The sequence below is a fragment of the Semicossyphus pulcher genome, unplaced genomic scaffold, assembly GCF_022749685.1.
Source record: "Semicossyphus pulcher isolate SPU_LCO1_2020_fin unplaced genomic scaffold, fSemPul1.0.p SCAF_20, whole genome shotgun sequence".
In the NCBI taxonomy this organism is placed as follows: Eukaryota; Metazoa; Chordata; class Actinopteri; order Labriformes; family Labridae; genus Semicossyphus; species Semicossyphus pulcher.
The window spans coordinates 9,538,476-9,565,772 of record NW_027211694.1 but is presented as its reverse complement, the minus strand read 5'-3'; the positions used below and the strand labels follow the sequence as shown (position 1 = coordinate 9,565,772).

At 44.8% G+C, this 27,297-nt stretch overlaps 1 protein-coding gene across 1 annotated transcript in view; it reads right to left on the bottom strand.

Annotated features, from left to right (window-relative positions):
• The window catches only part of plxna4 (plexin A4), a 208,559-nt gene that overhangs the window by 73,048 nt on the left and 108,214 nt on the right, over nt 1-27,297 (bottom strand). The window contains exons 3-4 of the mRNA XM_069670686.1: nt 25,544-25,672; nt 14,430-14,530 (exon numbers count right to left, since the gene is read on the bottom strand). Of these exons, the coding sequence (XP_069526787.1) occupies nt 14,430-14,530; nt 25,544-25,672 (230 nt within the window). The remainder of the gene's footprint in view (nt 1-14,429; nt 14,531-25,543; nt 25,673-27,297) is intronic.

Below are 27,297 nucleotides of genomic sequence, written 5' to 3'. Positions count from 1 at the left end.
GGCAGCCATTGTTGGCTTTCTGTGAAGGCTTTGGCTGCTAAGCCGGTTTGAGTAGGGGTTTAATCGCTTTGGGTTCCTTTGTGCTACTCTATCACTCCTGTCTGTTCCTCCTTTTCTAGCACTGATTTAATAAGACCACATCATATAAGTACCCCGAGGCAAACAACACACACACAAACCCCCTAACGCACACTTTCACCCACAAACATACATAAACGTACACACTCAGTCTGCTTCTGTGCATACCCACAGGTCTGCTGCTTACACCCATTGAGGAATAAAGCTGTAAAAAAAATGCTCAGCAGGATATTTTGTGCTGGCCTTGAATGGTGTGAGTATTTATATAATGATGTTTGTCTTTGTTTTCGTTCATTGACTGTTTTGGGAAAAGCTCAAATTTCATGCCAGAAACACAAGCAGGAATTCATTATTATCATTTACTGAATAAGTGAATCATCACAATGGGTGACTGAATCATTACAACTGCAGGAATAAAAGGGTGAGTGGTGGTTTCGGGGTGATTTATAAACAGACATGAAATTTAAAAACCCACAATCTTTCTATGTAAACATGTTGCACAGAGTATAAGTGAAATAAAAATGATGCTATATGATATGTTACCATGCAAAGGATGCTATGGGGTCACTGGGTAAAGGATCCCAAGTAGCACTTTGATTTATGAGGGATGTGATAAATGCTTGTTATACTTTCAGAGGGTCAAAGTCATGACATCATGTCCAAGCTTGTAAATTTAGACACGAGCTGCTGTAAATAATGTCGGGAGGAGTGACGGATGAAAGGTGGGACTGATAGAATCAGCATGAACAACATACAAGGTTAGGTTTTATATTTGTTAGTTACAAGAAGTTTTGGCATCTTCAGAGTTATTTTATGTGTCTTTATATAGCTACAAGCTGCAACTGTTAATGCATTATCATTAGAGAGGGTGCATCGAAGAAGTGGACGGGGGCCAATACGTTCTGATTGTTATGCAAATGTGGAGCAAATGTGGAAACGTTCCTTAAGAAATGAGCAACATCCCCCCGCTGACACAAAGAACATCAATCTTTTTCAAAAGTTTATGGATTTAATGTTTGCTTGTGTCGATGTTTGACCCTTCTGGCGTTCTTAAAAAGGTTTAAATTGATGTGGCTCACTGTTCCCTGTAATTATGGAACCAATTTAAAACACCATAACCTTTGAAAAAATGTACATTTCCTTTACAATCCTCCCACTTTCATAGTATCGATTATGACAATCAATAATGATGTCTGAATGCAGGTAAACAGACTCACAGGGTGTAGATAGTGACAGCCTGCCACTGGTCGCGGATTTCAGGCACTACATCTCCCCTCCGACTGTTCAAACCACCACCACTAAGTGAAACAACAACAACTAAAAATGGCAAGTTTTGACAAAGATTCGTGCATAAGGCGTTTCTGGGATTTAGCCATTTTAATTCCATGGCTTGCCTCCCAATGTGCAAAACAACTTCCTCCCTGACACTATTTTTTCCTGAGCACTGTCGCTGCATCCTGAGCTTAGTGTCGCCAGAGATGACTGTGATTTGTTTGGAGGAATACAAACAACCCGGAGCGCTTTTTCTCCTTTACTGTGGAATTATCATGGGTTTAGCGAGGCCACTGGGCTTTAAAAAAGCGTGAGATTGGAACACAGGTAAAGCCCTCTAGCCTGAGATGATGTTAGCAATGCCAGCTTTACTGTATACGTTAGAAATAGAGGTGGTAGTGCGAGCCGGTGGACTGTATAGCAAGGACCTGGATGGCCTCTGTTTATCTCTGTAGACGTCATAAAGCCCAGCAGAGACTGTGAGTTTCATATCTTTCTCAAGAGTCAGAAGGTCACAGACTCGCTGCGCAGGACGAGACAGACAACAGGTGGAATTATTCACTTTCACATCCCAGACACGGACCATGCAGGGGCTGTGACTCAGCGGAGGAGGGAGGCTGTTTATTCTCTCTGCATCTCTCCGCCTCCCTAAGGTTTGGACGATGACACTGCAGCAAGAAGAGCTTTAAATTAAATGAGACAATGGTGCTGTTGCAGGGCGTGCACAGAGGGCTACACGAAGGGACGCGGGATATTCCAGTGGAAAAATGGGCAATTCAATGCTCCAACACAGGATATAAACAAGTGCAAAACTTCTATCCTGAGTGAATCTCCTGCTTGTAGAGGCCGATGTTATCAGACAACAAGCCCTGATTAATTATTTTCAATTACCATCCAGACAGACCTTGAAAATAAAAGAATCCCACCGCTTTTAACAACATAAAACAATCCCTCCCTTTGTAAACACCACAGAACAGACCATTTAGTGAACCCAGGAAATCGGAGCGATTTAGATCCAAATAGCAGTCACAAGAAGCCCGACTGCGGCTATCTTTTTAGATGTCCGACATCTATTCATCTGATTAGTAAACACTGCTGTTGTGCAGAGTGGCGAAGACACATTATGAGAGAGCGAGCTGAAAGGATTAGATTGGCCCTGAATGGAAACTAATCTGCGCCCTTGTTTCTCTGAGGCTTTGATAAGGTGACACAATTAGAGGGAGACTGAGGAGAGAGCATGGATGCTGTCAAGGCCATTCAAAAGTAGATGGCCTTTTGGATAATAAATTTCATCACACAATGGTCATCATTTTGCTCTTTGGATGAATTAAATGACCACTATGTTTGGAATACAAGATGATTAAACTATTATGTGCAAAAAGATCAAAACATTTACAGTCATTATTAAGTGAGTCACAAGGCAATAACGTGCATTCATGTTCAAAAAGCTTTAACCTTTATAGGAGCAGTTCACCCCCGGAAAAAGCCAGTCAGTCAAAGCTGGTGTTCTCTGTAATCGATAGGAGCAATAATATTTGAAATTGGTGCCATAGCTGTGGAGAAAGTTGGACAATTAGCTTGTTGTTTCGCTCATTCTACATTCCGACAAGTACCACTACAGTTTTCGCTGCAGGCAATGGGTTAGAGCGGTACAGAATCCGAAAACGATGAGAATATACCGGTGGATCGTCTAACAAATCTTCAGGTCTGAAGTCTACATTTCAAACCTGACGATTTTGAACGAGACATGACATCGGAGGCAGCCGTCCTAGATTGATAAAGTGTAGTTTAGCGAGCTCCCTGGCCTCCGCCAGATGACACGTTTTACGTAGTCTGGTGGAGACTACCCATAATATCACGATAGGACTGAGGTTGAAAATTGGCGAACTGGCCCTTTAACATAAAAAGGAACATCACTGACAACTGCTTATTTTTTGATTCATAGTTTAGGTTTGCACCTGCATAATGAGGCAAACCCTGGAAATAACTGAACACAACATGAAAAGAACGAGAAGAAGAAAGACTTCAAGAACTCAAAGACTGAAAAATACAACTAAAAATGAACACAATGGCCGAAGTCAGCATCAAACATTCAGTATTCTCTGGGATTTTAAAGGCACGGGGACCAAGTGTAATTCCAGGCTTGATCCCTTATAGTTGAAACTAGTCGAGTATCAAGTGGGGGCTCAGGGGAGCGTACAGAGAGAGAACATACTAAAGAGAGGGAGCAGATGTATCTGGCCATGTGAGACTTCAGGTGTAATGCATATCTAATGTGAGGCACGGAGAAGGTCAAGCAGGCTGGGAAATGAAAGCTATTAAATTCTCACAAAGCCGGAGTCCAGCCATCCTCGGCTCTATCAAACGCTCATGTCACTGGAGGGGGGAAAAAAATAGGCGAACATACAGCACATGAGACACAGAAGTGAGGATATATAAATATAATCTCACATGCATGCATTTTCCTGTACTTACAGGAATAAAGCCTCCTCTGCAGTAAGATTCTACACAGCTGGATTTGCCTTTACACTGCTGTTTGTGCCAAATCAATACACAACAAATAGGCAGTCTGTAGTCCAAGTGAAACCAATTACCATACAACCCATGCATCATCAGACACTGTACGGAATCCTATACATACTAATACCCCGAGGCTGCATACGGCACTGTGTCACAGAGATGCAGTCAAATGACACACATCTACACTCCGCCTGGACACATCTCTCACTCCTACATGTGACCACAGACACACAAACTGAAAACACACACACACCCAGAAACAGTCAGTGTGCCTTCTTGTGCTATCATTAAGAGAGGTGGTCCGCAGAGCAGAAATCCGCATGGAGGGGCCAGTGGGAGAGTCATTACCTGGCCCAGTGGCCATGACCCTGTTACTCCCGATTGTGCACACACACACGCACGTGAGCACACACGCAATCTGTGTCTCAAATAAGCCCGTATCCAAAGACACAGAAATTGCAGAGAGGTTGCCCCCAAGTGTAGAAATTTCCGAGCCATCCCCTTTCTGCACGACTGATGCAAGACACCTAGTGGGCGGAAAATTACACAGCGGCTAAGAGTTTAAACAGGTAGCGAAAACAATCTAATGAATATGCATATATGAAGCAGATTGAAGCAAAGACAAAGCCTGATTGTGTCAATCAACGTCCCACAAACATTTGAGTAAAATAAGGTTATAATAGCGTCTATTATTTCCAACAACCTCCATAAATCCTGTGTTTCTTTCTCACGAACACAAACACAATAAATGGCGATCAGCAGCATCAATCTGGCCCCGAGGGCGAGCAAGCAGCAGCTGTTCCTCTCTGTCGTGACTTTTGCTGCCTCACACTCCAACACGCAATTTTAGCAGCTGTCAAAAGCGATGCCATCTCTCTCTCTCTCTCTCTCTCTGTCTCGCTCTCACATGCACAAGCAAACACACACACACGCGACAAAAAAAACCAAAACAACAAACAATCCCCTGGCAGAGCTATCTAATGGTGGGCTGGTGTGGCAGGCTTATTAGGCTGTTTGTCTAGCATATGTGATGTCAGTGCTTTTCCCCCTGCAGATGCCATTAGAGCAGGTTCTTTTTATTAAAGCGCTTTATCTGTCTGATTCAGAGGTATGCTGGTGTCTGTGTGTGAGAGAGAGAGAGAGAGAGAGCGAGAGCGGGGGCAGTGAGGTTAAAGACTATGACAACAAAATGAGCTTTTATGAGATCTTTACCTGAATGATTGAATCATTATGCTTTATGAAGCTTTTTTCAGAAACAAATTAAGGAGGATTTCATGGACAAAAAAAAGAGGGCAGAGGGGGCGGTGTCATTACAGAAATTAGACTGTTCAATCACGCAGGTAACTACACTATTGCTGGTTATTTGTACATATTAATTGCATAAATCCACGTGTAAATGTTCGAGCTCGCTCATCCTTTGTATTAAAGATGACAAATTGCTGCAACGTGATAGTTAGGATGAGATAAGACAGCCAAAGGATGTTAAAGCTAATATTGGAATGCTTCCAAACAGCTCATATATCACCGTCCCATTTATTACATCCAACACAATCTGACCTCACAATCATAAAAGTGAAGGCCCAGACTCTGACAAGGGAAAACAATGGCGTATCATCGCATCGCATCGCATCTACAGTATTTCCCGAGGTATTTGTGAGCCGAGTTCCCCGTTTGATGATGTTTTCATAAGAGCCTCTTGGGGTGATAGTGCAGGCCACCAGAGGCCTGCTTTTCAATGGGGTCTCAATAGTGCACTCGGCTTTTTATCTTCCATATATTGTGCTATGATCCGGCATGTGTGCAGCGGCAGACGGCAGCGTATGATACTATTGATCCAGGCGGTCAATATGAGCCTGCAGAGATGTGGTGTGTTAATTCGCCGCCACAAGGCAGTTTGTAACACTGAATGAGGAATAACTTTACTTATCATCGTCTATGGTTAGAGAACAGGACATTTAGAGGTCTACAGCCTTGGTTCTCAGCTGGTGGGTCGGGACCCAAAAGTGGGTCGCAGGGCTGCTTTCAGTGGGTCGCTTTAAAAAATGAGGTCAAAACCTAGTATGTGGCTGACTGCATCAGGTCAACGTGAGCTTTTGTGGGCAACACTGGAATTGTGGCGTGACGGCTGCGGGACGTGTTCATTTTCATTTGAAATGCATGAAAACAGATGAGTCTTCACAATGCTGGCGTGACACACGCGTATCTGTTGTTACTCGCGCGCCAAAAATGTAGAGAATAGGAGGCTCGCCTATTTTTACCGCGAGCCGCGTGTGGTTCTCGGTCAAAATACACGGTGAAAATTAATTGTGACGAGTCCTTATGATCTCTGACAGCAGTATTAAAATATCTTCCTGTAGTAAAAGTCACAGGCATGGAGAGGAAAGTAGATCAACACTTATGATTTTTCAAAGTAAGAGCCCGATCTGGAATTCTGACTCCACTCGTTTGTACACATTTTTACTTTATTTGTCTCTGAAAGACCCCAGCGGTCAGCCAAAAAGGTGTGGTAAGAAGTGTGCTTTTATTTTGAAGGACATGGGTTTCCTATGACGAGCGGGCAGTAATCCATGTATCCACTGATCCCAGCTACAGTTACATTCTTGAAACTTTATGAGCCCTACAGTAGCTGCATTTATGTTGCTTTTTTTTCCCGTTTATTTCTCTTCAAAGAGGGCTGCTTATTGGTTAAAACTTGCAGCTTTTATATATATATATATATTTAAAGTTTTTGGAGAATCTTCACAACATGGTAAAAAAAAAAAAAAAAGTGCTTGGTTGGCAAAAAGAAAAAAGAAACGATGCACAAGACTAAAAATAGCTGCGTCAAGTTGGTGGGTAAATTAATAACAACAGAAACATGCAAATTACATTATAATTAAATATAGCATGCATAATCTGTCACGATGCTATCTGGATTACTACAGAACAATCACAGGGGATTACTGTAGGATTATATAACATGGTTATTATATTCTTACTATGCCACTGTTGCCATAGCACCAGTTACGTGATGGGACATGTGAGTTGACCTGCATGAGTACTCTCTCCCCTGGGTGCTCTCCATCATAGTCAAGATGAACCGCACCTGTGTGTGTGTGTTTACCCTCATATCCTCGACTAGAGTACCCGCTCCTGGAGTTAATTTATGCTCTTCAGCGGAAGATTCCTCATCCCTGCTCTCTCTCTCTCTCTGTGAATTTATGTAACCTCGCCCCTCTCATCGCATGGAATACTTCACTTCGCCTTCCTTTGACTGTCAACACATCTCTCATTCATCCTCTCTGTCTCATGTCAGGCCCCGTGTGAGGTTCACGCTCCGCCGGACAAAAGAAAGACACCTTCCCCGCTGTGAGTGTGTGTTTCTGTGCGAGAGTCCACTGTCTCTGTTTCCCTGTGTGTGGTGGGGTGACAATAGGTGACAGTGAGCAATGGCCCCGACTTAAAAGTGGGTATTGTGTGTGTGTGTTTGGGCTAGGTAGATTGGTTTGTGTGTATGTGTGTGTGTGTTCTTCACACTATGATTGTGACAGTTGAGAGGGGAACTGGGAGGTGCAACGCTCCGTTCCGTCCTGATGCCCCTGTCACTTCTTGGCCTTGTTCCCTTCCCTCAACTTCCCTTAGCATCCAGCGCGAGGAGCAGGGAGGGTGAAACCAGTCATCCATACCCAGGGGACGGCCACCCTCTCCTGGGCACGGACATCCGAGCAGGTGCGATGGATGCAAAGATCTCAGGATCAAAGAAACTACTTGGAATAAATTTAAGTTTGAGAGAAAGTGTTTGATAAAAAATCCGGAATATTACTTTCATTGTTATAATTTTGGTGCAAGGTCAGTGATCATCATTGAGGCCTTTGATATGAACACACAGCTCTCTTTACTCATAATGTGGCTGGTCTATTAGAGGACAAAAACTTCCCTTTGGTGTAAACAATTCCTTCCTCTGCCAACAATTTGTTTCAAAGCACTTACATCCATCTCCAGGGGGGAGGCTAGTGGTCGCCACAACCGAACACGAGTCCTCGCTAGCATGCCAATTGTGCCACTGCAGTTTAATTAGCATTACTTTGGCATACCGCAGTAATGAGCGCACTGAGGTAACGGATGACTGTGACACAGCGACAGGTAGCGGCGCTGCAGAATTAATATGAGAGAGAGAGAGAGCGGAGGAGAGAGAGAGAGAGAGAGAAAAGGCATTGAATGGATCTGCCAATTAGCTTTTCCCTCTGAAAAGGTTACTCGTTTGACAGCAGCAGAGATGTCTCGGGAAAACAAAGGGTTTAGGAGACGAGGAGCCTTGCAGCATGACTTGCAAGTTTTATAAGCAATTCTGTGTGTTTACTTATAACTTCTTGAACTTTTATATCCTCCTAATATGCTAATACAAGTCTTTGACAACTGTTAATTAATATGTGATGGTGTGACTCCAGAATGCAACTTGATAAACACATTTAGATTTGTGTTGTCTTAAAAACGAAGGTGCAGACATGTAAACTGTGACTGTCACCATGATCCAAACTCAACAGCCTTTGTCCACCGACTCATTCTGCTCTCAAAGTTTACAATTGATTGTATAGACGAACTTTCTCTAATGAACGAGGAGAGGCCATTAGCCTGTGGCCAGTGGCACACAAGACTTTACTGTCCCCATTCCACTTCAGGAAGGAGGGATCAATGTTTATGAGGAAAGAGAGGAAAGGTGCTAGAAGAAACACACACAAAAATACAGTGTATCAGCCTGCTGGAGATAGAGTTCGATTCTAATGATAGTGAAGAGGGGAAGAGGGGAGGAGGACACAAAGGAAATGAAAAAGTGAGAGAAAATGATCTCACCACTCTGGGAATATAACGTCCTATCTCTGCCAAAAGCAGAGATTGAGAGATGTCAAACCAATTATTAATGTGAAGATACTGCGACATTAGCGCCACTTGTTCCAAATTGACATCGATATCACAGAGTAATGTGAGATATTCCCAACGTCCATGCCAAATATGATGACATTCGTTCTGACAATGCTACTTCTCCAAATATGGTTTCCAATCTGTCTGGCTGTCACACATGACAGGTGCGATGACAGCCTAGTTAACCACATGCAAAACTGACAGCTGACAGAGCGGCATTAGGGGAGGTAACATATCCACAACGTTCTCGCCCAACTGCTTACTTAGTGAGGTAAAAGAATGGGTGGATTCGGAAGAGAGTTTAAGAACATGTTTTTAAGTAATAGAAAAGTGACTTAAACCTGAATTAGTTCTAATGGCCAGCAGGGGGTGACTCCACCGCTTGCAGAAACAAATCAGACCCTACTTCTGAAGTGATTTATTACCTCAGTGAACATTTTCCTCCTAAGATTATGGTTTCACTTGCAAATTTGAAGAAATACAGCAGGATATGCTTTTAGGCTTGGGTACCTGTGATTGACAAGTCTCTACCTAGGAGACCTGTCTACCAGGAAAGAGATGTAGCACTCACTGCATGTCCACCCTGTCGTCCCAGTATGGTCGGCTCTGGCTCCACCACATGGTTCCAGAAAAAATGCTGAAAGCTAGGCTTCAAAATGATAGTTCTCAAACCACTGAGTGACATCAAGGTGGCCATGTCTACATTTACTGACTATGACTCTAGAGCTGCATTTCCACTGCAGGAGCTTTCCCCGGAGACTATGGACTTTAGGGAGGACTCAGTTTATTTTTACAAGGGCACCAGGGTCTAAACAGAATCCTGGGAACTAGAATTTTAGACCCCAAAAGGTTCCTGCTAGACGGGTTGTCGGGGTGGGAATCGCAGCGTAACTCACGATATGATACGATTGACGATACGTGGCCCACGGTGACAATAATATCGCGATATTGCGAGTCAGGACGTCGACATATTGCCATATCGATATTTTGTCCCACCTGTAGCTGGTAGTACTTTCTTTAAGTACAAGGACTTGTACTTGTGGAACATTTCTGTTAGAGGTCAGAAAACTCTTTCACATGTCATTAGACTAAGTTGCCTTATCTCCACGAGTCTTCAGACCTCGATGGAAACGCAGACAACAAAGGGCTGGACGAACATTTTAATCCCTGGATTTTGAGGTCCTTAAATAAGTCCCAGGTACTTTTGATGGAAACGTAGCTTTGGTCCTCTCTTATGACACAACCAGGATGTTGTGATGGAACATGCAGGACGATGAAGAAGTCAATTTATTCATACTTTTTGTTTAAGTACGTGGATGTTTAACACGCATCCCATCAACCTTCTACTGTACAAAGACCTACAATGTGCTTCTGACACACTCCCTTACAGGTAATCTTCTGTAAGAGCCCTCTACGAGACCCTCCTCTGATTGATGGAGTGTGACATCCAATGTCAGTGCTAAAAGAGTGGAAAGAAGGGGAATGAAGAAAAAGGGGAGGCTGATATGAGTGAAGACTTTCCTTTCACCTGCCGGGCTCGACAGGCATTAGCATAAGTCGTGCATCTCGGCAGAGGAGAGCATGAGGATGAGTGTGATAGGCCAAGACAGTTTGGTTGACAGGTGAAGCTCCGGCTTTACTGGAGTAGTGGCAGGGGTAACCGCAGGGGGGGAATCTGAAGAAGTCTCCTAGTGGGCTTCTAAAATATGCAGTATAGGCAGCATGAAGGAGGTGCAGATCATAGATAGATATGTGCATATGTCGATAAATGAAGACATTTGCCTTCTAAATGAATGGTCAGTGTTTGTGAAGGACGACTGCGATCACACACACACAGGTGCACTATCCTCTCCTGTTGATTTCCTCCCCTGTACTATTGATTGCCTCTCTCCTCTTCCCCCGGTGTTCTCTCTAACAGCTCCTCTCACCGATCTATAAAGTAAATAAAGGCAATGCTGATAGAGAGAGCCAGGGAGAGAGAGAGAGAGAGAGAGAGCGCGCTCGCGATTCTGTTTGCTCTCAGACCAGCGAGGTGATTTCAAGGTTGATTGGGAACAACAAACTATCTGGAAGAACACTTTGAAGATGAACAGCATGCTATCCCCTTCCCCTCGACACCGCTCCTTCCAGCACAAAGTAAGTGTGGGTGGGAGAGTGTGTGAGAGTTCACTGTGTTTCGGCCCCTTTGTTTTGCTACATGTTATTAAAGATGCATTGTTGAAGCCTTTGGTCTGCAGTCAGTGCACCAGGCAGGGGGCCTGTTTTCATATTTTTATTCTTTGTAGAAATATCTTTAACCTTGACCGACGCCGGGGAAAGTGTTCCACGGGATACCGTTGCATTGAATATAGACATAATAAGAAGTGTACTCCATTATAATTCACGACGCATCCATCTGTTGTCCTTTTGCTCCACAGCAGCGCAGACGGACCCCGTGGGCTTGAGGCATCATAATGCTGCCATTCACTTATGGATGCTCGTTCACTGGATTTCCCTTTGGCTACATCCTGTAATGTCAGGCCAAGCATGGGAGCAGTTTGTGCTTGTGGTTCATTAAGCATTACTGTTGGGAAAATATCGTAACAGCAACATAGTATGTAAGTGAATAGCAGAGTCTTGGATGCTGTACAAGTCGTTGTTTTGATGTTCTTATGTCTGACGTCCATTAAATTCAAGCTAATGAGCAACATTTAGACTTTCAGTGACGTAATCCTCTCAGGATTTTAACCCCATTATGTTTAACCGCACATGTACCCATCTATAGATCTGTATATTTACCAAAGCTCAGTCAGGTCTTCCTCCTTTCAGTCGTTTCCTGCACCAATATAAATGAAAATGTTATTCTGCCAAGGTACTTCAGTGGAGGTGAGAGCAGACTGAAGGACATAGGATGAATATTTCAATCCTCTGAATATCAAATAGTTCGACTCACACTGCATATGTTGCATTTCTTATGGCTTAGATGTCTGGAGGGAAGGGCCTTGGGAAAGGTGTGTGTGTGTGTATCAGACAACCTACTTATACCGAGGACATACACTGTTAATTCCTGGTTACACTGTCTACCTTTTGCGATATTACTTTATTTCTTTGTTGAACTTTCTTTAACCTTTGGCGCATTTAATTGTATACTTCAAGAGGGGTTGGTGACTGAGAATGGGGGGAAATAGAGATCTATGAGTGAGACATTAAATAAAGGGGCCATGAGGATGTAGTGGAGACATACATGCACACAATGCTACATTTTGTTAAAGCGCTAATCTCGAAGGTCTCCGTGTCGTTCTCTTTGGCGGCACCTGTGGCGATAAACTGTTGTAACTCTTGATTTTCCTCGCTGACGGTCACTTCCCTTTTTAGTTTGCCTTCATCTGAGCGTCTAATTTGTTTCTTTTTCTTTGGATTTTCACTTATTTTTGAAGTTGTATCTGTAGTCATCCATCTTGTCTTTGTTTGTTCAGCCATAGTAGATTACTGTTTACTCGCAACACTTGCAGAGACCGGAAAAGCAGCTGCTTAGCTCCGCCTACCCTCTCTGGCAGACCAACCACTGCTGGGTGATGGAAAACGCCTCACGTTCATCAGTGGGCCATAGGCTCAATCACCATTGTGTTTTGGCGATAGATAGGGATTTAACAGACATTTATTTAAATTAAAATCTTTGAGATTATCACTTTAACATAGCCAAAAAAACTACAGAGAGAGTTGACTTTAGTAAAAGGGGCTTACACAATAACTATCTCAGGTGCCAAAGATCAACTGTGGTTAATGTAACAGGAGGACATAGATCAGACAGGAGCAAAGAGTCCTGCCTGCCCTGAGGTAGATGCATCCCTCAGGGGGGCATCGGTTACACCAAGACCCTGTTAAGAATTCACAAGCTTGGGGATGAAGAGCGCGGAGGTGGAGGGGCTCTCAGAAAGGTAAACCTGTGGTCGATCGTTCACTCTCCGGTTGTGCATTTTACGCGTCTGTGTGCTAGAAGGGTAAAAGAGGCAAAGCTGTGTGTCCGACTAACAAAAGGAGTGTGTGCGGTGTACACACCTGTAATCTCCCTTTCTGCCCTTGTAATGGTCAGACACCTCGACACCTGAGATCGACTGAAGTGGCATTTTGGTTATTTGCTCTCGCTCTCGCTGGGCTCTATTTTGGTTTTGGGGACTTGACACTAATTTTCCAGCAAGAGGGGCGCGTGTGTGTGTCGGCTCCTGTGTGTGTGTGTGATTGAAAAGAGGGGGTGAGATGAGGTGAGCCGATTCTATCAGGGTAAGTGTGACAGGCCAATCTGTGGGCACCTATTTGCTCTGACTGGGAGGACGTCCGGGGTGTTAATGGGTTTGCGCACACACAGACACACACATGCACAGAAAGGAACACGCTCTCACAGAGGGCGCTCATACAGTCTTAAGATTTGATTCCAAGTGGCAAATTTTTCCATGAAGGCTGGTTTTTTTGAGCGCTAAGAGCATGCATGTGTGTTCGGGTGTGTGCGTACATGTGCAAGACTTTGCTTCTAACCTCTGGTATGTGACCCATAACCCATCAGACTGTGTCCTCTGTCTGCTAATGCACTTTCTACCCTGGAGACCTCGAACACATTCATCCTCTATTTCTCCTTCCTTCACTCGGCTGCACACAAACCTGCACTTTTTTTTCCCACCAACACCCTCTTTCAGAACTCATTTTACCCCTCTTTTACAGCTCTTATTATCTCAATATTCTGTCCTCTCCGCTGTCCATCGTCCTTTCTTTCCGGGGGTTCAGCATGTGTGTGTTCCTCTCACACTCCCACCGCTTCCCTGCCCTCGCCATGTCCTCTCATGCCAGCAGGGACAGAGGTCCTAAATGTACTCAGTCTCACTCACAAACACCCCCCCCCACACACACACACACTCTCACACTCTACCCAAGGGCTAGCACCAACACAAGAAACCAATTTTCAATTTACAGTGGAGTGGGAAATCTCCCTGCCCCCAGCAAGCACTATCTCCCACTTCAATCTTGAGGGACAGGGATTTGACAGCAGCTGGGGTGTGTGTGAATCTTCTGCTTCTTTGTGCGTGTGAAAGAGAGAGTGACAGAAAAGCTTAAGGAGAACAAAATGCAGGAAAGAACAGGCAAGCAAGGCTGGGAGTGAGTGAAATGTGGTTAATGAGAAAATCTCCGATATCTAATTTCCAGTTTAGGTACAATAACAGAAGCTATCACTCTCCTCGTGTCAACTCCTGAAGTTTGGAGTGCTGCCCATGAGGGCTCTGGCAGTGCTGCCAGTGTCTGTGCTCTCACCAGGCTCTGGTTTCAGAGCTGGTAAACAAAGCCAGTGGTCTGGTTTGGTAATGGATCTAAGGGGGGCGCTGGCATAAGGCCGAGCCCCGCCAGGAAAGCAATCTGAGAGCTGGCCTGGGTTGGCTAGAGGAGTCCCTGAATGCTCAAGGGCTGCAAGGGAAGGAGAGCTGGGCAGGAGACCAGGCGTCATAGAGGTAGGGGAGGCTATAAACCCAAACACAGCAGCACCCCACAGCATGTCTGCTTAGAGTGTTCAAGAGGCTCTACGAATGGGCAGAAAGTAAGAAAATAAAATACAGTGTTTTGTGCCTAAAGCAAGAAAGAGAAATACAGATGTTCTTGTGTGTGCGTAAAGCTTTGACAGGTCGGGTATTACTTACATGTTGTGCAGGACACACCAGCCACAGTGGGGATCTCCTGATCCGAGGCATTCGCTGCAGGTTGAGTACTGACCACAGGCCTCCACCGGCACCCTCGACAGCTGCAGAGAAACATACGACAGGAATATTAAATATGGATGGAGATGGATTTTTGTATTTACGAATGAAGAGATGCGACGATATTAGCATTAGCATTCGACAGGCAGAATGTGAAATGCAAGATGAATTTAATGCTTCAGGAATCTGACTCTGCGGTGTTTCGGGAAGTCACAGGAGGAATTGGACTGTATTTACATGCTTGCCTCAGATTTATGTGTGTGTGTTTCCAGAGAAAGAAAGAGAGTATGTTACCGCTATGACAGGGGCATCAAAATACTGTTTTTAGTTACTTGCCAACTCGCAAAACTATCTTCTTCTATTTCTTTTCCTTGTAAACCCATTATGGCTCAGCGGTAACACCAACCAGCCAACCAGTCTGCTAGCTCACGTTAGCCTGAGTCACACAACACGTGACACAGGTATCTCACTTTAAAGGGCCAGTTCGCCGATTTTCAAGCACAGTCCTATCATGCTATTGTTGGGAGCTAATGCCATTATGTTCACGTTCGCTCCGTGCCTTTGGAGGACACTATCCGCTTCTCCTCCACCAGACTACGTCAAACGTGTCATCTGTTTTAGGCCAGGGAGCTTGCCTAACTACACTTCCTCAATCTAGGACGCCCGCCTCCGATGTCATGTCTCCATCAAAGTCGTCAGGTTTGAAATGTAGACTGCAGACCTGAAGATTTTTTTGACGATTCACCGGTATATTCTCATTGTATTTCAGATTCTGTACCGCTCTGAGCTATTGCCTGCAGCGATCAATGTCCTTGACTGGAAAGCGGTGGTACTTCACTCCAGCATCTCTCGCTGGGCCGTTTCTTTCAGAGGGAGGGGGGCAATGCACGCTGGGTGTTGTAGGAATGTAGAATGGGCGAATCCATGAGTTGTTTGTACAACTTTCTCCACAGCTATGGCGCTAATGTCAAATATTTTTGCTTCTATCGATTACAGAGAACACCAGCTTTAAGTGACAGCGGCTTTTTCCAGGGGCTCCTGTAATCTAGCTTAACCTCTACAGAGCAGGCAAGAAGTTGTTGCATCAGATACTGTATGTGTAGGAATGAATGACTCAGACCACATTGTTTAAAATAGCTGTAAATTAAACAATCTAGCCGACGATATACAAATGAATTCAGAGGAAACAAACACACCTGATAAATATGTAAAGCAAGAATGTTGCGTGAGTTTTTTGTATCAACACTGATTTACATGAAAATGTAACGACTTGACATCCTCCATCTTTCCCCACTCGCTCCATATGGGAAACTTTGCCGTCCATCCATCATGATATATAGCCCTGCCAACTCTAACTGGCACTGATAGGCACTGATTGGCACGGGCCTCGAGTGACCGAGCGCAAGGGGCAGAGCTGAGGTAGACCTCGGCCTCCTCCTGTCACCATGGTAACAGCGCGGCGCAATAATAGGTGTTGCTGGCACTTTTGATTAATGAGCCGTCATTGGAGGATGACCGCTGTCACTCGCGGGACTCGGCGATGACAGGCGGGGAAAGAGAGACGACATCATCAGCGTGGGAGTGATTTTGGGTTGTAATGAGTGTGTGTGTTTGTACGTGGAGTTTCAGGCGTGTGTTACAAGTTTGAGGCACTTCTCTGGCACGCTCCGAGGCAGGAGAGACAGCAGAAGGTTACACGATCATAACATTACAAGAATAATACATGTGTCCTTTACAGTTTAACAGCCACAGGCGACAGATCTAGCTTCAAAATGTCACAAGCAGGGGGAGCATTTACACGCTGGTTATCACTCTTACGCACTTATTTACTTGTTATGTTGTCGGAAAAAAGGAGCCCTCAGCGTAACCTAACTATTGTGGTATAAATAAGTAGAGAAATATACATAAAGAACTTTGGCAAACATGTTGAAGACATCTTGGCAGTTGTAATGAAAGTGCATCACCTCCACCACTAGTCGCTCTTTACACCTCCAGATATAAGTAATGCAATTATACACGACTTCCTGCAACATTCCACCGAATAAATTCCACATTTGAGCGCACAAAAGGGCCATAATTAAACCATCCGATGTAGGGCACGGCTAAATGTAACAGGAGATCAGAACCGCCTATGTGTAGCGGTATCTCTGAAGCGCAGCCTGGCACTGACGGCGCTCCTCTCTGTCAGACGCACAGACTATCACACGGAGCATCTCTGCCTGACAGCCTCCCTCTCTCTCTCTCTCTCTTTCTCTCTCTCTCTCTCAAATAAAAACACACCAAGTCGATGCGGCAGTTTTACCCACAAGTCATATTCCGACACGTGTGCGCACGGATGCGCGGGAACCACAAAAGACGCACACAGTGTCACTGAAGTCAGACTCCGACACGCTGGCACTACATCATTCTCCCTCCTTCCTCGCTACATTTATGCGTCTTCTGTGTAGTTCTCCAAACACTATAAATAGCACACTCAGGCGGTTATGTGTGCGAAAACACACACGGATTTATACACAGCTGAATGAATTCAGAGGGGGCGTATCTGCTTGTCAAAGTCAAGAGGAATCCTGCATGCTATTACAGATTAAAAAGTGCATCTTTGTGTGTTAAGCGTGTGTGTGCTTTAGGGGGGATATATCAGCTGGTATGTTCTGCCCTCCCCATTGTGTAGAGCAGCATTTGCATTAGGTAGATAAAGGGAATGAGTTTAAGATGGAATCAGAGAGATAGTAGTGCGAGTGTGTGCATGATCACACTAGATTCCCTTCTTTCCTGTCGCTCTTCACCCTCCTCCTCCCGAGATCCACCTCTGCCTCAGCCAGCTGCCGGCTAAATAACCTGTTAGCTGCTGGAGAGAAAGGCCATTGTGTGATCCTATGGAAGGATTTCAGCTGCCAAAGCCTTATCATGAGAGTGTATGAAAACCACAATCTCCCCGTGTTTGTGTGTATTTATGTAATCTACGCGGCCATGTCACCGCGTCGAGTGGTTTGTCACCTCGCGATCTGCCATAAAAGCTAAGCACCCAGACAGAACTGTAGCAAACAATGCCACCATATCTGAACGCTTTATAATTTAACACTTCATCGGTGGCAGATATGGCGATACACACACCACCCACGTGTACGCACGGATACAAAAACACACACGGATTTAGACTTTGTGGAATGGAAGGGACCTCCTGATGCCTATCGAGGCCTTAGACGCCTGCATCTGGGGGAAATGGTTTTTTCCACGACAGATAAAACACACACGCTCGCGCACAAAGACAAACACACACCGCATTCAGAGCTCGGCAGAAGTGGCGGCTGCCAATGTGGATCCTCTGTTCCAGAGCGCGGCTCCTGATATCATTCATTCTCCCCTCTGTCTGTCCGTCTTTCTCCGTCACTCAGATGCTCTGAGGTGTGTAAGATCATACATTCATCATCTCTCCAGACCCTTCTTTCTCTATCCGGCTCACACACACACACACACACTGGAGCACGCAACACTTTTGTCCCCCTCTTTTATAAAAAAAAAAATGGAGGGATTTGGTGGCTAAACGACCCAATGCACCCCTTGTCTCTCTCATCTCGATATCACATTCATTTCATGCAATCTTCTCCGTGGGCTTTGCCAGAGGGGCAACCATTACGGCTCACTGTCTCCTCACTATGGCTGCGCTATCATATCAGCGGGGATAAATACAAAGGATGGGGAGCATGGCATTTATAATTCCCTCCTGTTTCAGGTGAGCAAATGACAGCCATTATGCCCTGCACTCTCCCTCCTCTCACAATAGGGAGAGATGGAAGCGCCTGAATGTAATCGTGCTTTTAAAAAAGGCCAAGATCACAGACGTACTTGATGCCTTAATGTGCGGGGGGGGGGGGGGGAGAGAGGAAGACGTCCTTGATCATCTCCTGCGATAGCACAATGGCGTCAAATTATATATAGATGATATATACAGTGAGAGTTTGGGTCTATTGTGTCTGTGGAGGACTGACGTCAAAGGCGGAGGGAGACGTCTTTTTCTGCCTGTAAGTGCATTTCAAATTCCAGATCTTCATCACTCCTCTGAAAAGATGATAAAGCTTAACTTTGTTTTTCTTTCCTCTCTGTCTCCCCTCCTCCTTACATCACGCCGGCGGCCCTCGACTCAACCTGCAAGTGGGAAAGCGATCATTTAATAAATCTGCAGAGACTTTTATTATTAACTAAATCTTCTGCCTCGTCTCTGTTCTTTCTCTTTATCCTACTCTTCTCCTGCCCCCTCCGCTTGTAATTAAACAGAGATTCCACCTGCAGCCAAACTCCAGCACTCCAAATGAACAGAGAGAGGGAAATTAAAGCGATAGGCCGACGCTGCCTCACAGCCTGTAGGGCACACTGAACTTCTCTTATCTTTTCCTCTTCTTCCCCCTCAGGCTAGCTCCGTCTTTTTCTCCTTCCCCGGTGTGAGTTTGTTCATTAGTTTGGCACAATGCTGGCAGTGCATCATTCCTACCGGCCGGGGAAGCAGGAATTAATAAGAAATAATCGGGTTAAATGTGGCTAATGTCGTGCATTGGGGTGATTCTTTTAATGACGCATTGTATGTTAGCTGTTGTGGGGAAGTGTGAAGAACGCCTTTATTAAGTATCCTCTATGAGGATGACTGCAGGCCATGCATCAAGAATCATTACAGCTGATAGAGTGAAATCAATATTCACATGAAAGACAATGGATGGGAATAATAAATCCTGACCTGCTGTTATCACAACAGCATGTCTTGCAGATGCAAACAGCCCCCCTGGGTGATATAAAGTATAAACATCCCTGTATCCACAGCAATGCCAGTTATTAAGAAGTGGTGAAACAACTCTCTCTCTCATCACCGATCACTTATTAACTCTTTCATCCACAGCCCTCCGCTGTCCCACCTCCCTCCTCTCCATCGGGATGGAGGACAGTTTAACGCGGCAGTCAAATGAAGCGAGCGACGCATCAACGAGCCATCGCCTCGTCACAGCCGCCGCGCCTCTCAATCCGTCAGCGGCCAACCCGACGGTATTATATCATAAAGTCAGTTAACAGAGCGGGCCGGGCGGCTGCAGGTGCAATATTGTTTTCATTCGACGCTCTCAGAGGTCACATGAGAAAGCCATCCATTGCGCTGTCAGGAGTGTCAGCGCACGACAAATGGCGCGGATACAATCAATCATTGCGACTTATCTTTCCGTTGTGAAGAGAGGAAGCCCCCCCTCCAATGCACGAAAACATTTAAACAAGCTTGAGGCTGTTTACTTTAATAGTTTACAGTTTGGAAAGTCCTGCACGGGGCACCTGTCATCTCTGGTGTGTCTCTGCTTACCAAATAAAGCTGAGGCATGCTAACCTCAGCAGCAATAAAATCATACAGCACTTACTGCTAATGTCGTCCCATTACACTGTCAGTCCTCAGTGCGAGGAGCACGCCGAAGACATGATGGATGTCAAGGTTAAGTGCATTTAAGGTGTCAGGCGAGGGCTGACCCTTCGCTGCTCAAACTGTATTTGCATTTAGTCCCTAATGCCATTTCTCCCATTGGCAGCTGCTGCTAGTGCAGTCGCACACACACATAGAAAAGCTAATTCTGCACAGGCTGCATCATCTTGCCCTGCGGCATAGCCTGGGTAAAAATAAGGCCTGTATTACGCAGGCAGAGTGCACAATCTGGACTGTTTCCAGCAGACAACACATTGACAAAAGTAGCTGATGATGACTCACAGAACGGCACATTTTATAAAGTGGCTGTCTGTATAATTAGCTTGCAGATTCACTTTATAATAGAGCGAGAGAGAGAAGGGTTCATAAATGTACTGCAGGAGAGAAAGAGAGAGAAGACAAAGGTAGAACTCCAAAAGGGACTTTGAGTGAGCCGTGAGTTCACTCCAACCTTGTCTGCTCCACTTGGTTGACATTTTTCAGAAGTGTGTCAGGCAGCGGTGGCTGCCGCACATCAGCTCCGCTCACATGCCTTGTTAGACCACAGCAGCCTGCAGCTAAACTGGGACACAAACATAATATGCACAACTAAACACCTTCATAACTCACAGCCACACACGAGAAGGGGAGCGAGGAAAGCCGCGGCGTACAGGATGTGGTTAAAAGTTTCCCGCTGATAGAAATTAAAGGATTCTGGTATTAAACGTCTTTGATGAGATGCGAAGACGCGATACTTCCGCAAATTGGCTTGTCGGATTTCCCTCGGGGCGTTCGAAAAAACAGGAAAAAAAGCGACTGACTTTGAACGATCTCACCCGACTACAGTACACACTTTCAATAATTTACACTTACAGATCTGCATTTGCTACGCTGGGTATGAATTATTTAGCAGCATGAGTGTGGCGGTCCCGGCACTTTCCAGCAACAGTTTAGATGCTGAGTGGAAAAGCCTCGGCACATGTTGGAAAGAAATTACTTAAGTAAGAAAAGCTTGATAAAATCTAACCGCTGTCTGACTGAGCAGGTGCTGGCAGGACAGGTGTGATTGCTGGGTTGCTGGAGGGTGAAGCATGGCTGTGGGAACACTGGAGAAGGATTGATAGGTTAAGACTCAACAGGCGCTGCATGAACTGGTCCCAAATGCCCTGGAAGCCTATGCAAGCCTCTGCACAGCCTGGCTGCAGAGAAATGCGAGTTCATTCAAATTACTCCCAAACAGAAGTTGTTTATTCTGCATTAGACTGCGAGGAAATTAACAATTGCTTTATTGCACCTATTAAAAAGGAAGCCTTTGTGTGAGTTCTGCTTTTAATTTACATACTGAGCTAACAGCAGCTCATTCATTCCACACAGATGTCCTCATTGTGGCTGACAGATGAACCAGTGTTAACAGGGTAGTTACACGGGAGTGAAGAGCAGCACCGGCTCATATTAACAGTGGGATCGACCTGCCCTGTCACTCAAACAGCAGCCCCAACATCCATAATCACACCCCATTCTATAATCTGACTGTCCTCTTTATACCAGAACATCTATTTAACCCACTAATAAGATGACTTGTGTGTGGGGGTGAGAGAGAGAGAGGCAGAGATCCAATTAGAGGACAGCCAATCAGTGGATTAATGAGAGGGTATGGATGACAGATTACTCCGGTACTAAGGAATGGTGAAGAAAAACGGAGGACTGGGGGATGGAGAGGAGTAAAAATGACAATGGGTTGTGTTAGAGAGGGTTAGGCATGGAATAAAGATGGAGAGAAAGGAGATGAAGAGAGAGCAGCGAGGAACACAAAAGGCTGAATCCTCATTCCCTTTACAAATCCCCTTTAGAAATGAATAGGGGCTGGAGGAGCAAAAATCTATAATCCTGAAAGAAAAACAAACCTAACAAAGAGGACGCAGTCACAGGGTGGATGGAGATGGCACGGAAGAGAAATTGAATGAAGGATGAGAGAGGTACAATGACTGGAATGTGGAGAGCATTTTTTTTGCAGTACGGCGCCGGTATGTGTGTCAGTACTTGGCTGGCTTTCTCCTCTAATGAGTGTATAATGTGACACAGACAAGCAGCGTAAAGTGTGATTCTCAGCGTGATGCCCCTCCCAGGAGCTGCAGCGCTCTGTCAAGGTGTTCCAGCACTGCCGCCAAGTTGTAATTTATTTATGGCTGATTATAGACACTTATATATCTTCTTCTTTAGTGATGGGAAGTGATAAAACTATAGTCTGCACTGAAAAAGGCTTTCCAAAGTGCATCACAATGTTCTTATTTGTCTTCCCGAGCCTGTGAATCAAGATTTAACTTTATAATATATATATATATATATCTCATCGTCATAGAGAGCAATGATTGCAGTGAGAACAGGTTTCCATTTGTTTATCGTTAATTAAAGTGAGAAGATTAAAGCAGGCTTTCTCAATGTTCTCAAAGTTTTCTTCGTTACCATCTGCTGGGATCAGAAATATGAGCAACTCAACGTGACTCATCACAGTTTTCCACACACCCTGGGAAATGTTGTTCACCTTTAGCACTACCTTAAAGCCGCTACCTGCAGCCTTCGTATACAATATGAATCAAGTCAGGGCTGAACAATTAATCCTCATCATGATTTTGGCTTACCCACAATCAAATAATTGATTGACAGCGATATTTCCGTTTAAAATGTGAGCTCCGCCCGCAGAAAACTATACCAAACATATTAAATCAAGCGCCTCCTACACTAACAGCCACTCCCCCAGACGGTGATCGAGTTTTGGCTTCACTTTTGGGGGAGCCGGCACGTCATGCCATGAGTGCCTACCTTGCAGCGGCAGTTTAGAGTGGAAGAGTAAACAGTGGAGACCGGTGTTACGGTTCAACAAGTGACTGTTTTAACTGGCGACTTGAGTCTGTGGTTGTCGTGGTTAAAACAGCTGTTGAAAACTAGAAGAGAATATGTAGCTGTCCTCGTGAATGCCTCTTTGATGTTTTTATTATGATCTCAACTTAAACTTATCTTGTTACGTCTGAAGTGTTGTTCATGCAGACGTGTCATGAAGTTTAAGGCTTGTTAAACTCAAACAGGAAGCCTACTGAAAGGGTTCGTCATTGGTTGTTTGGAGGTTTTTTTGGTTTTAGGGCGAGTGATGTTAAGAAGGAAAAATAATATGCAAAGAGTGCATGAAACATTAACACAACTAACTTGTTCAACCAGCTGCAAAAAGAGTGTTTGACGGCCAAGAGGGATAACGTCGCAACTCCTTTCCTGCGTCAAGTCAGATATCCGTAACAGCGGCACTGCACAGCGTGACGCCCTATCCGCCCAAACATTTGTACATGAGCTGGACTTTAGAACAGTATGGAACTGAAAGTGTTGCTCTGTGTATTTAAATGTGAAAGTACAATAAAAAATGTCCCTAAAACTAATAAATAATTGCGATCTCAATATTGATCAATATAATCGTGAAGCCCTGAATCGAGGAATCAAAACTAACTATCTGCACCATTCTTAATAATTACATACTCCTTACTTATGTCCTTTCCTCACCCTCTCTTCCTCACACTCCTGCTGGACTCACACACCAGCAGGATCCAGAGGTGTTCAGCCTCCTGGTACCATCGCCAATCTGAAGCGCAGGGTTTCCAGGCTGAGAACAGCAGGAGAGGAGCTGCATCGACCAGCTCTGTTCTCAGCCTCCCGTTGTTCCCCCCCCCTCCCCTCCTCTCATTCTATCATGTGTTTCCTGTTTCTGTATTTCTCCCTTGTTCCATTTATCACACTCTCTCCGAGTGTCTGGGTCCCAGGCCCCCGGAAGCAGCAGGTGTCCATCTGCTATCGACCGTTTCGAGCTTCTTGCGCGGCGTTTGTCACCACTTGGAATCAGGGAACGCGCATGTGTGTAACCTATTACGCCAAAATATTGTTGACACATGTTCTCAGTGTTGAGATGAGGCAATTTACGCTCGTCTCCTTTGGTGATTGCAGACACTTGGAAGCAGTGTTGTGTTGTAACAGCGAATCAGAGCTGGCACTTTTGGTAATAGAGGAGTGTTTTTCAGCGAAGGTTGAGAAAATAGAAAAGTTATGGCAAAGAAAAGTGAAATATATCCGCTTCAATTAATTAGGAAAATGTGCAAAGATTAGTAAACAAACAAGATTATAATGGCTTTAAAAGGATTGTTGGAATGAAGCCATGTTCCTTGAGTTGTTTTCGTTCACTCTTTTTGTGTTCTGAAAACGAGCGCGTGTTTGTGCGTTCACTAATTGCTCTGCGTATTTGTGTGTATGGTAATTCCCAGATGTTCTTCCTAAACAGTTAGTGGAGGTCAGGCCTCTAACTAGGCTAATAGACTAATTACTATCAAGGCCTAAAACCCACACACACACACGCACATGGGAGCACTATAAACCAACAAAATTCACTTTACTTTTTTCAATATAAGCTAATTGGAATGCTAATTAAAAAATGCTAAATTGGTAACGAGATGTTGGGCGACGATCATGAGACATAAAGGAATCCAACGTCATGGGAAGGAATGGAAATGAAGCATTCCTAACAATGTATTTGTTATGCTGTACGCCCAATTATAACCAGAGAGATATACTAAACTCTCACATTGCTGGATTTGTGCAGAAGAATAATCACATGTAATTACAAACTAGCGTCATCCTCTTCTCTCTCTCTGCGTATGGAGACCTCAATAGAGTTGCATTCGAAAGGGCACCTTCAACTCGCCGCCTGTGTGATATTTAAAGTGTTATCGGGATAATCCCGGGCACTTCAAATCTGCACGCACGCGTACACAAACAAATTGCACCGCACATTAGCAAATACTGACACTTTGGCGGTGCCAGAGAGGTCTATAATCCTCTGGAAGCCGCAGACAATATACAGGGGTAACTAGGCTATCGCTGCCAGCGAAACAGCAGTGGCCTTCTGTGATTACGGGTGGCAGGAGATAAAGAGGCGGGAGGGGGAATGATATGCATATTATCTCAACTTCAGCCACATGAATAACAAACAACAAATGAGGCTACACTGAACTGGAAAGAGACTTATCCACCATCTTCAACTGGTGGCCTGATTTGGCTCATAAACTGCTACCTTTAATACATGAATACAATCTAATTCATCCCCTGCTCCTGTGTGACTACCTAAGACAGTGAGTCATAGGTGTGTGCATGCGTGAGCTCAGCATGTGTGTTACGGACTTCTCATGGTGCTATTTTAGCGAGGTTCTGCCTCTCATAGAGGTGTTCAGTCTCTCTGTGTCTGTGTCCATTACTCAGAGTGCTGCTATTTCGCCCCACATTCCATGTCATCAAAGGTACTATGAGTGATAGTGTGTGTATGCGTGTGCGAACCACTCTCCTCTCTGCCTGTAATTCAACACATTTATTCACTCCAGCCGTACGCTCACAGTGTGTTTCTGTAAAAGGAACATGGTCAGAGCATCCAACAGTCCATCTAATCCTTTTCTCTCCTCCAGCAAGGCTCTAATGAAATCCTCTATGCTGCACCAAAGGTTATTCTTCCCTCTGACATAACACAATGATAAATGCCAGTGGTTATGATATTGAGTCAGCAGGGGGTGAGGGCTGGCTTTTGATGTGTGTGAGTGTGTCTTACCTGGGTTTCAGACATGACGTAGAGGTAGTGGTGGTCATAGGAGAAGGCCATGTCTCTGAGGATGGGTCCGTTCTCCACCGCCTGCACCGTCTCATACTGGAGCGCACGAGAGGAGCCGTCTACTCGGATCTGGGAAAACACAGAAGCACATTAAGAATTAATAAACGCATTATAATTCTTATGACTTTTTCCTCTCAGGTATTAAAGACCCTCTCCAGTGGTTTAACCTTGTAAACTTCTACATGTGGTATTTTTTCATGTGCTACAACATCAGCAGTCATCTCCATGGCTGGGCCTGTCTGCTTTTAAACAGCAGTGTAGCAAGGACAGGCTGAACAACACGTGTTCAGATTGGCAGGTTTGAGACGTCACAAACCTAAGGAGCCAATCCCGTTAATGGACGGGGTGACGCTATGGCAACCACTGCGGCAACGCACAATCCAGCTGTTGCAAACTCACTACTAACGTTAACATTACTACTGCTAATGACTACATTTCAAGCTAGCTAAGTTTCAACAAGTTGCCACTAAACGATGGCAGAGACGTGTCTGTTTTTCGCGCTGGAGGGGGCGGTTTGAAATGTGCATAGTGGGCGGGGCCTATGCAGATTGTGGAATTTTTAATGAGGGAGAAGGAGGAGATGTCTTGGGAGGATTTTTACAAGGTAATTAATTGCAGAAAAAACATATCAAACACAATTTATCATTTGAAGCAGAGCATTTTATATGTCTTAAAACATGACTGGAGCTGCTCTTAAAAATAACAAATATGTGACCGATGGTTGTTTCACCGTGTCACCGTGCTATCTGACAAGTAGTAGTAAAAGTTAACAAATAAAGTAAATGACAGGGCTAAAAATATGGCATAGAAATAAAGAATAGATGGGGTAAGAAGGAAGAGAAATTCCTTCCACAATGAAGGACTTGGTTATAGAACAAAAGGTTGTATGTAGGACAACCAAGTGCCCAAATAAACATTAAAAATGCACCTTTATTTTCCACAGAATTGCCCATGCACAGCATACCGTCTTAAGATGTTCCCATGCATCATGGCTTTCACTGCTCTGTCTGAGCTGAGCATCTTTTCCTATCCCACTTCCAGCCATTCAAAAGTGATTAGGGTAATTAGGCATCTGGGCGAGAGGTGTGGTCTGTGGGCCCCTAGGTGTGTTTACTCAGCAGAAAGTGCATGAAATTGGCCCCACACACACCTGGTGGTGTGATGGAAGTGTTCTGGGTTGTGCCCGAACATCTGCTTACATCGTCACACACACACGCACATGTACAGGGGGGTGTGCGCTCCAAATGATCCTTTCTAAATCTGGTCCTCTGGCTGTAATTTCCCACTAACAGGCAGTCCTGACATATTCCTACTCAAGCAACTTTCAGCACCCGGCAGAATACACACTCGCACACATGCATACACACGGACCTGTGTGGGCTTGCAGACAAGTGTGAAGCGAGTCTTGTTAAAGTTGTGATGACGCTTGGTGCTTCTTTGTGCACGAAAACGGGAGATAATTGGACAGGAAGCAGATGGTCGAGCAGACAGGTGAGTCACTCTATGATTAATTATAATATGCTGATGACAGCGCGCTCTGTCAGCATATCATTATAAATACCTTACCTCAGCCACGCCTCAAGCTACAGTCTCTCAGAGGTCATAAGGCCTTAACTGCTCTAAGTAGGTAAACTGAACCCTTTAATAAAACGATGCTGTACCCTCTCTGTTGTCTATCTTTCTAGCAAAGCCAA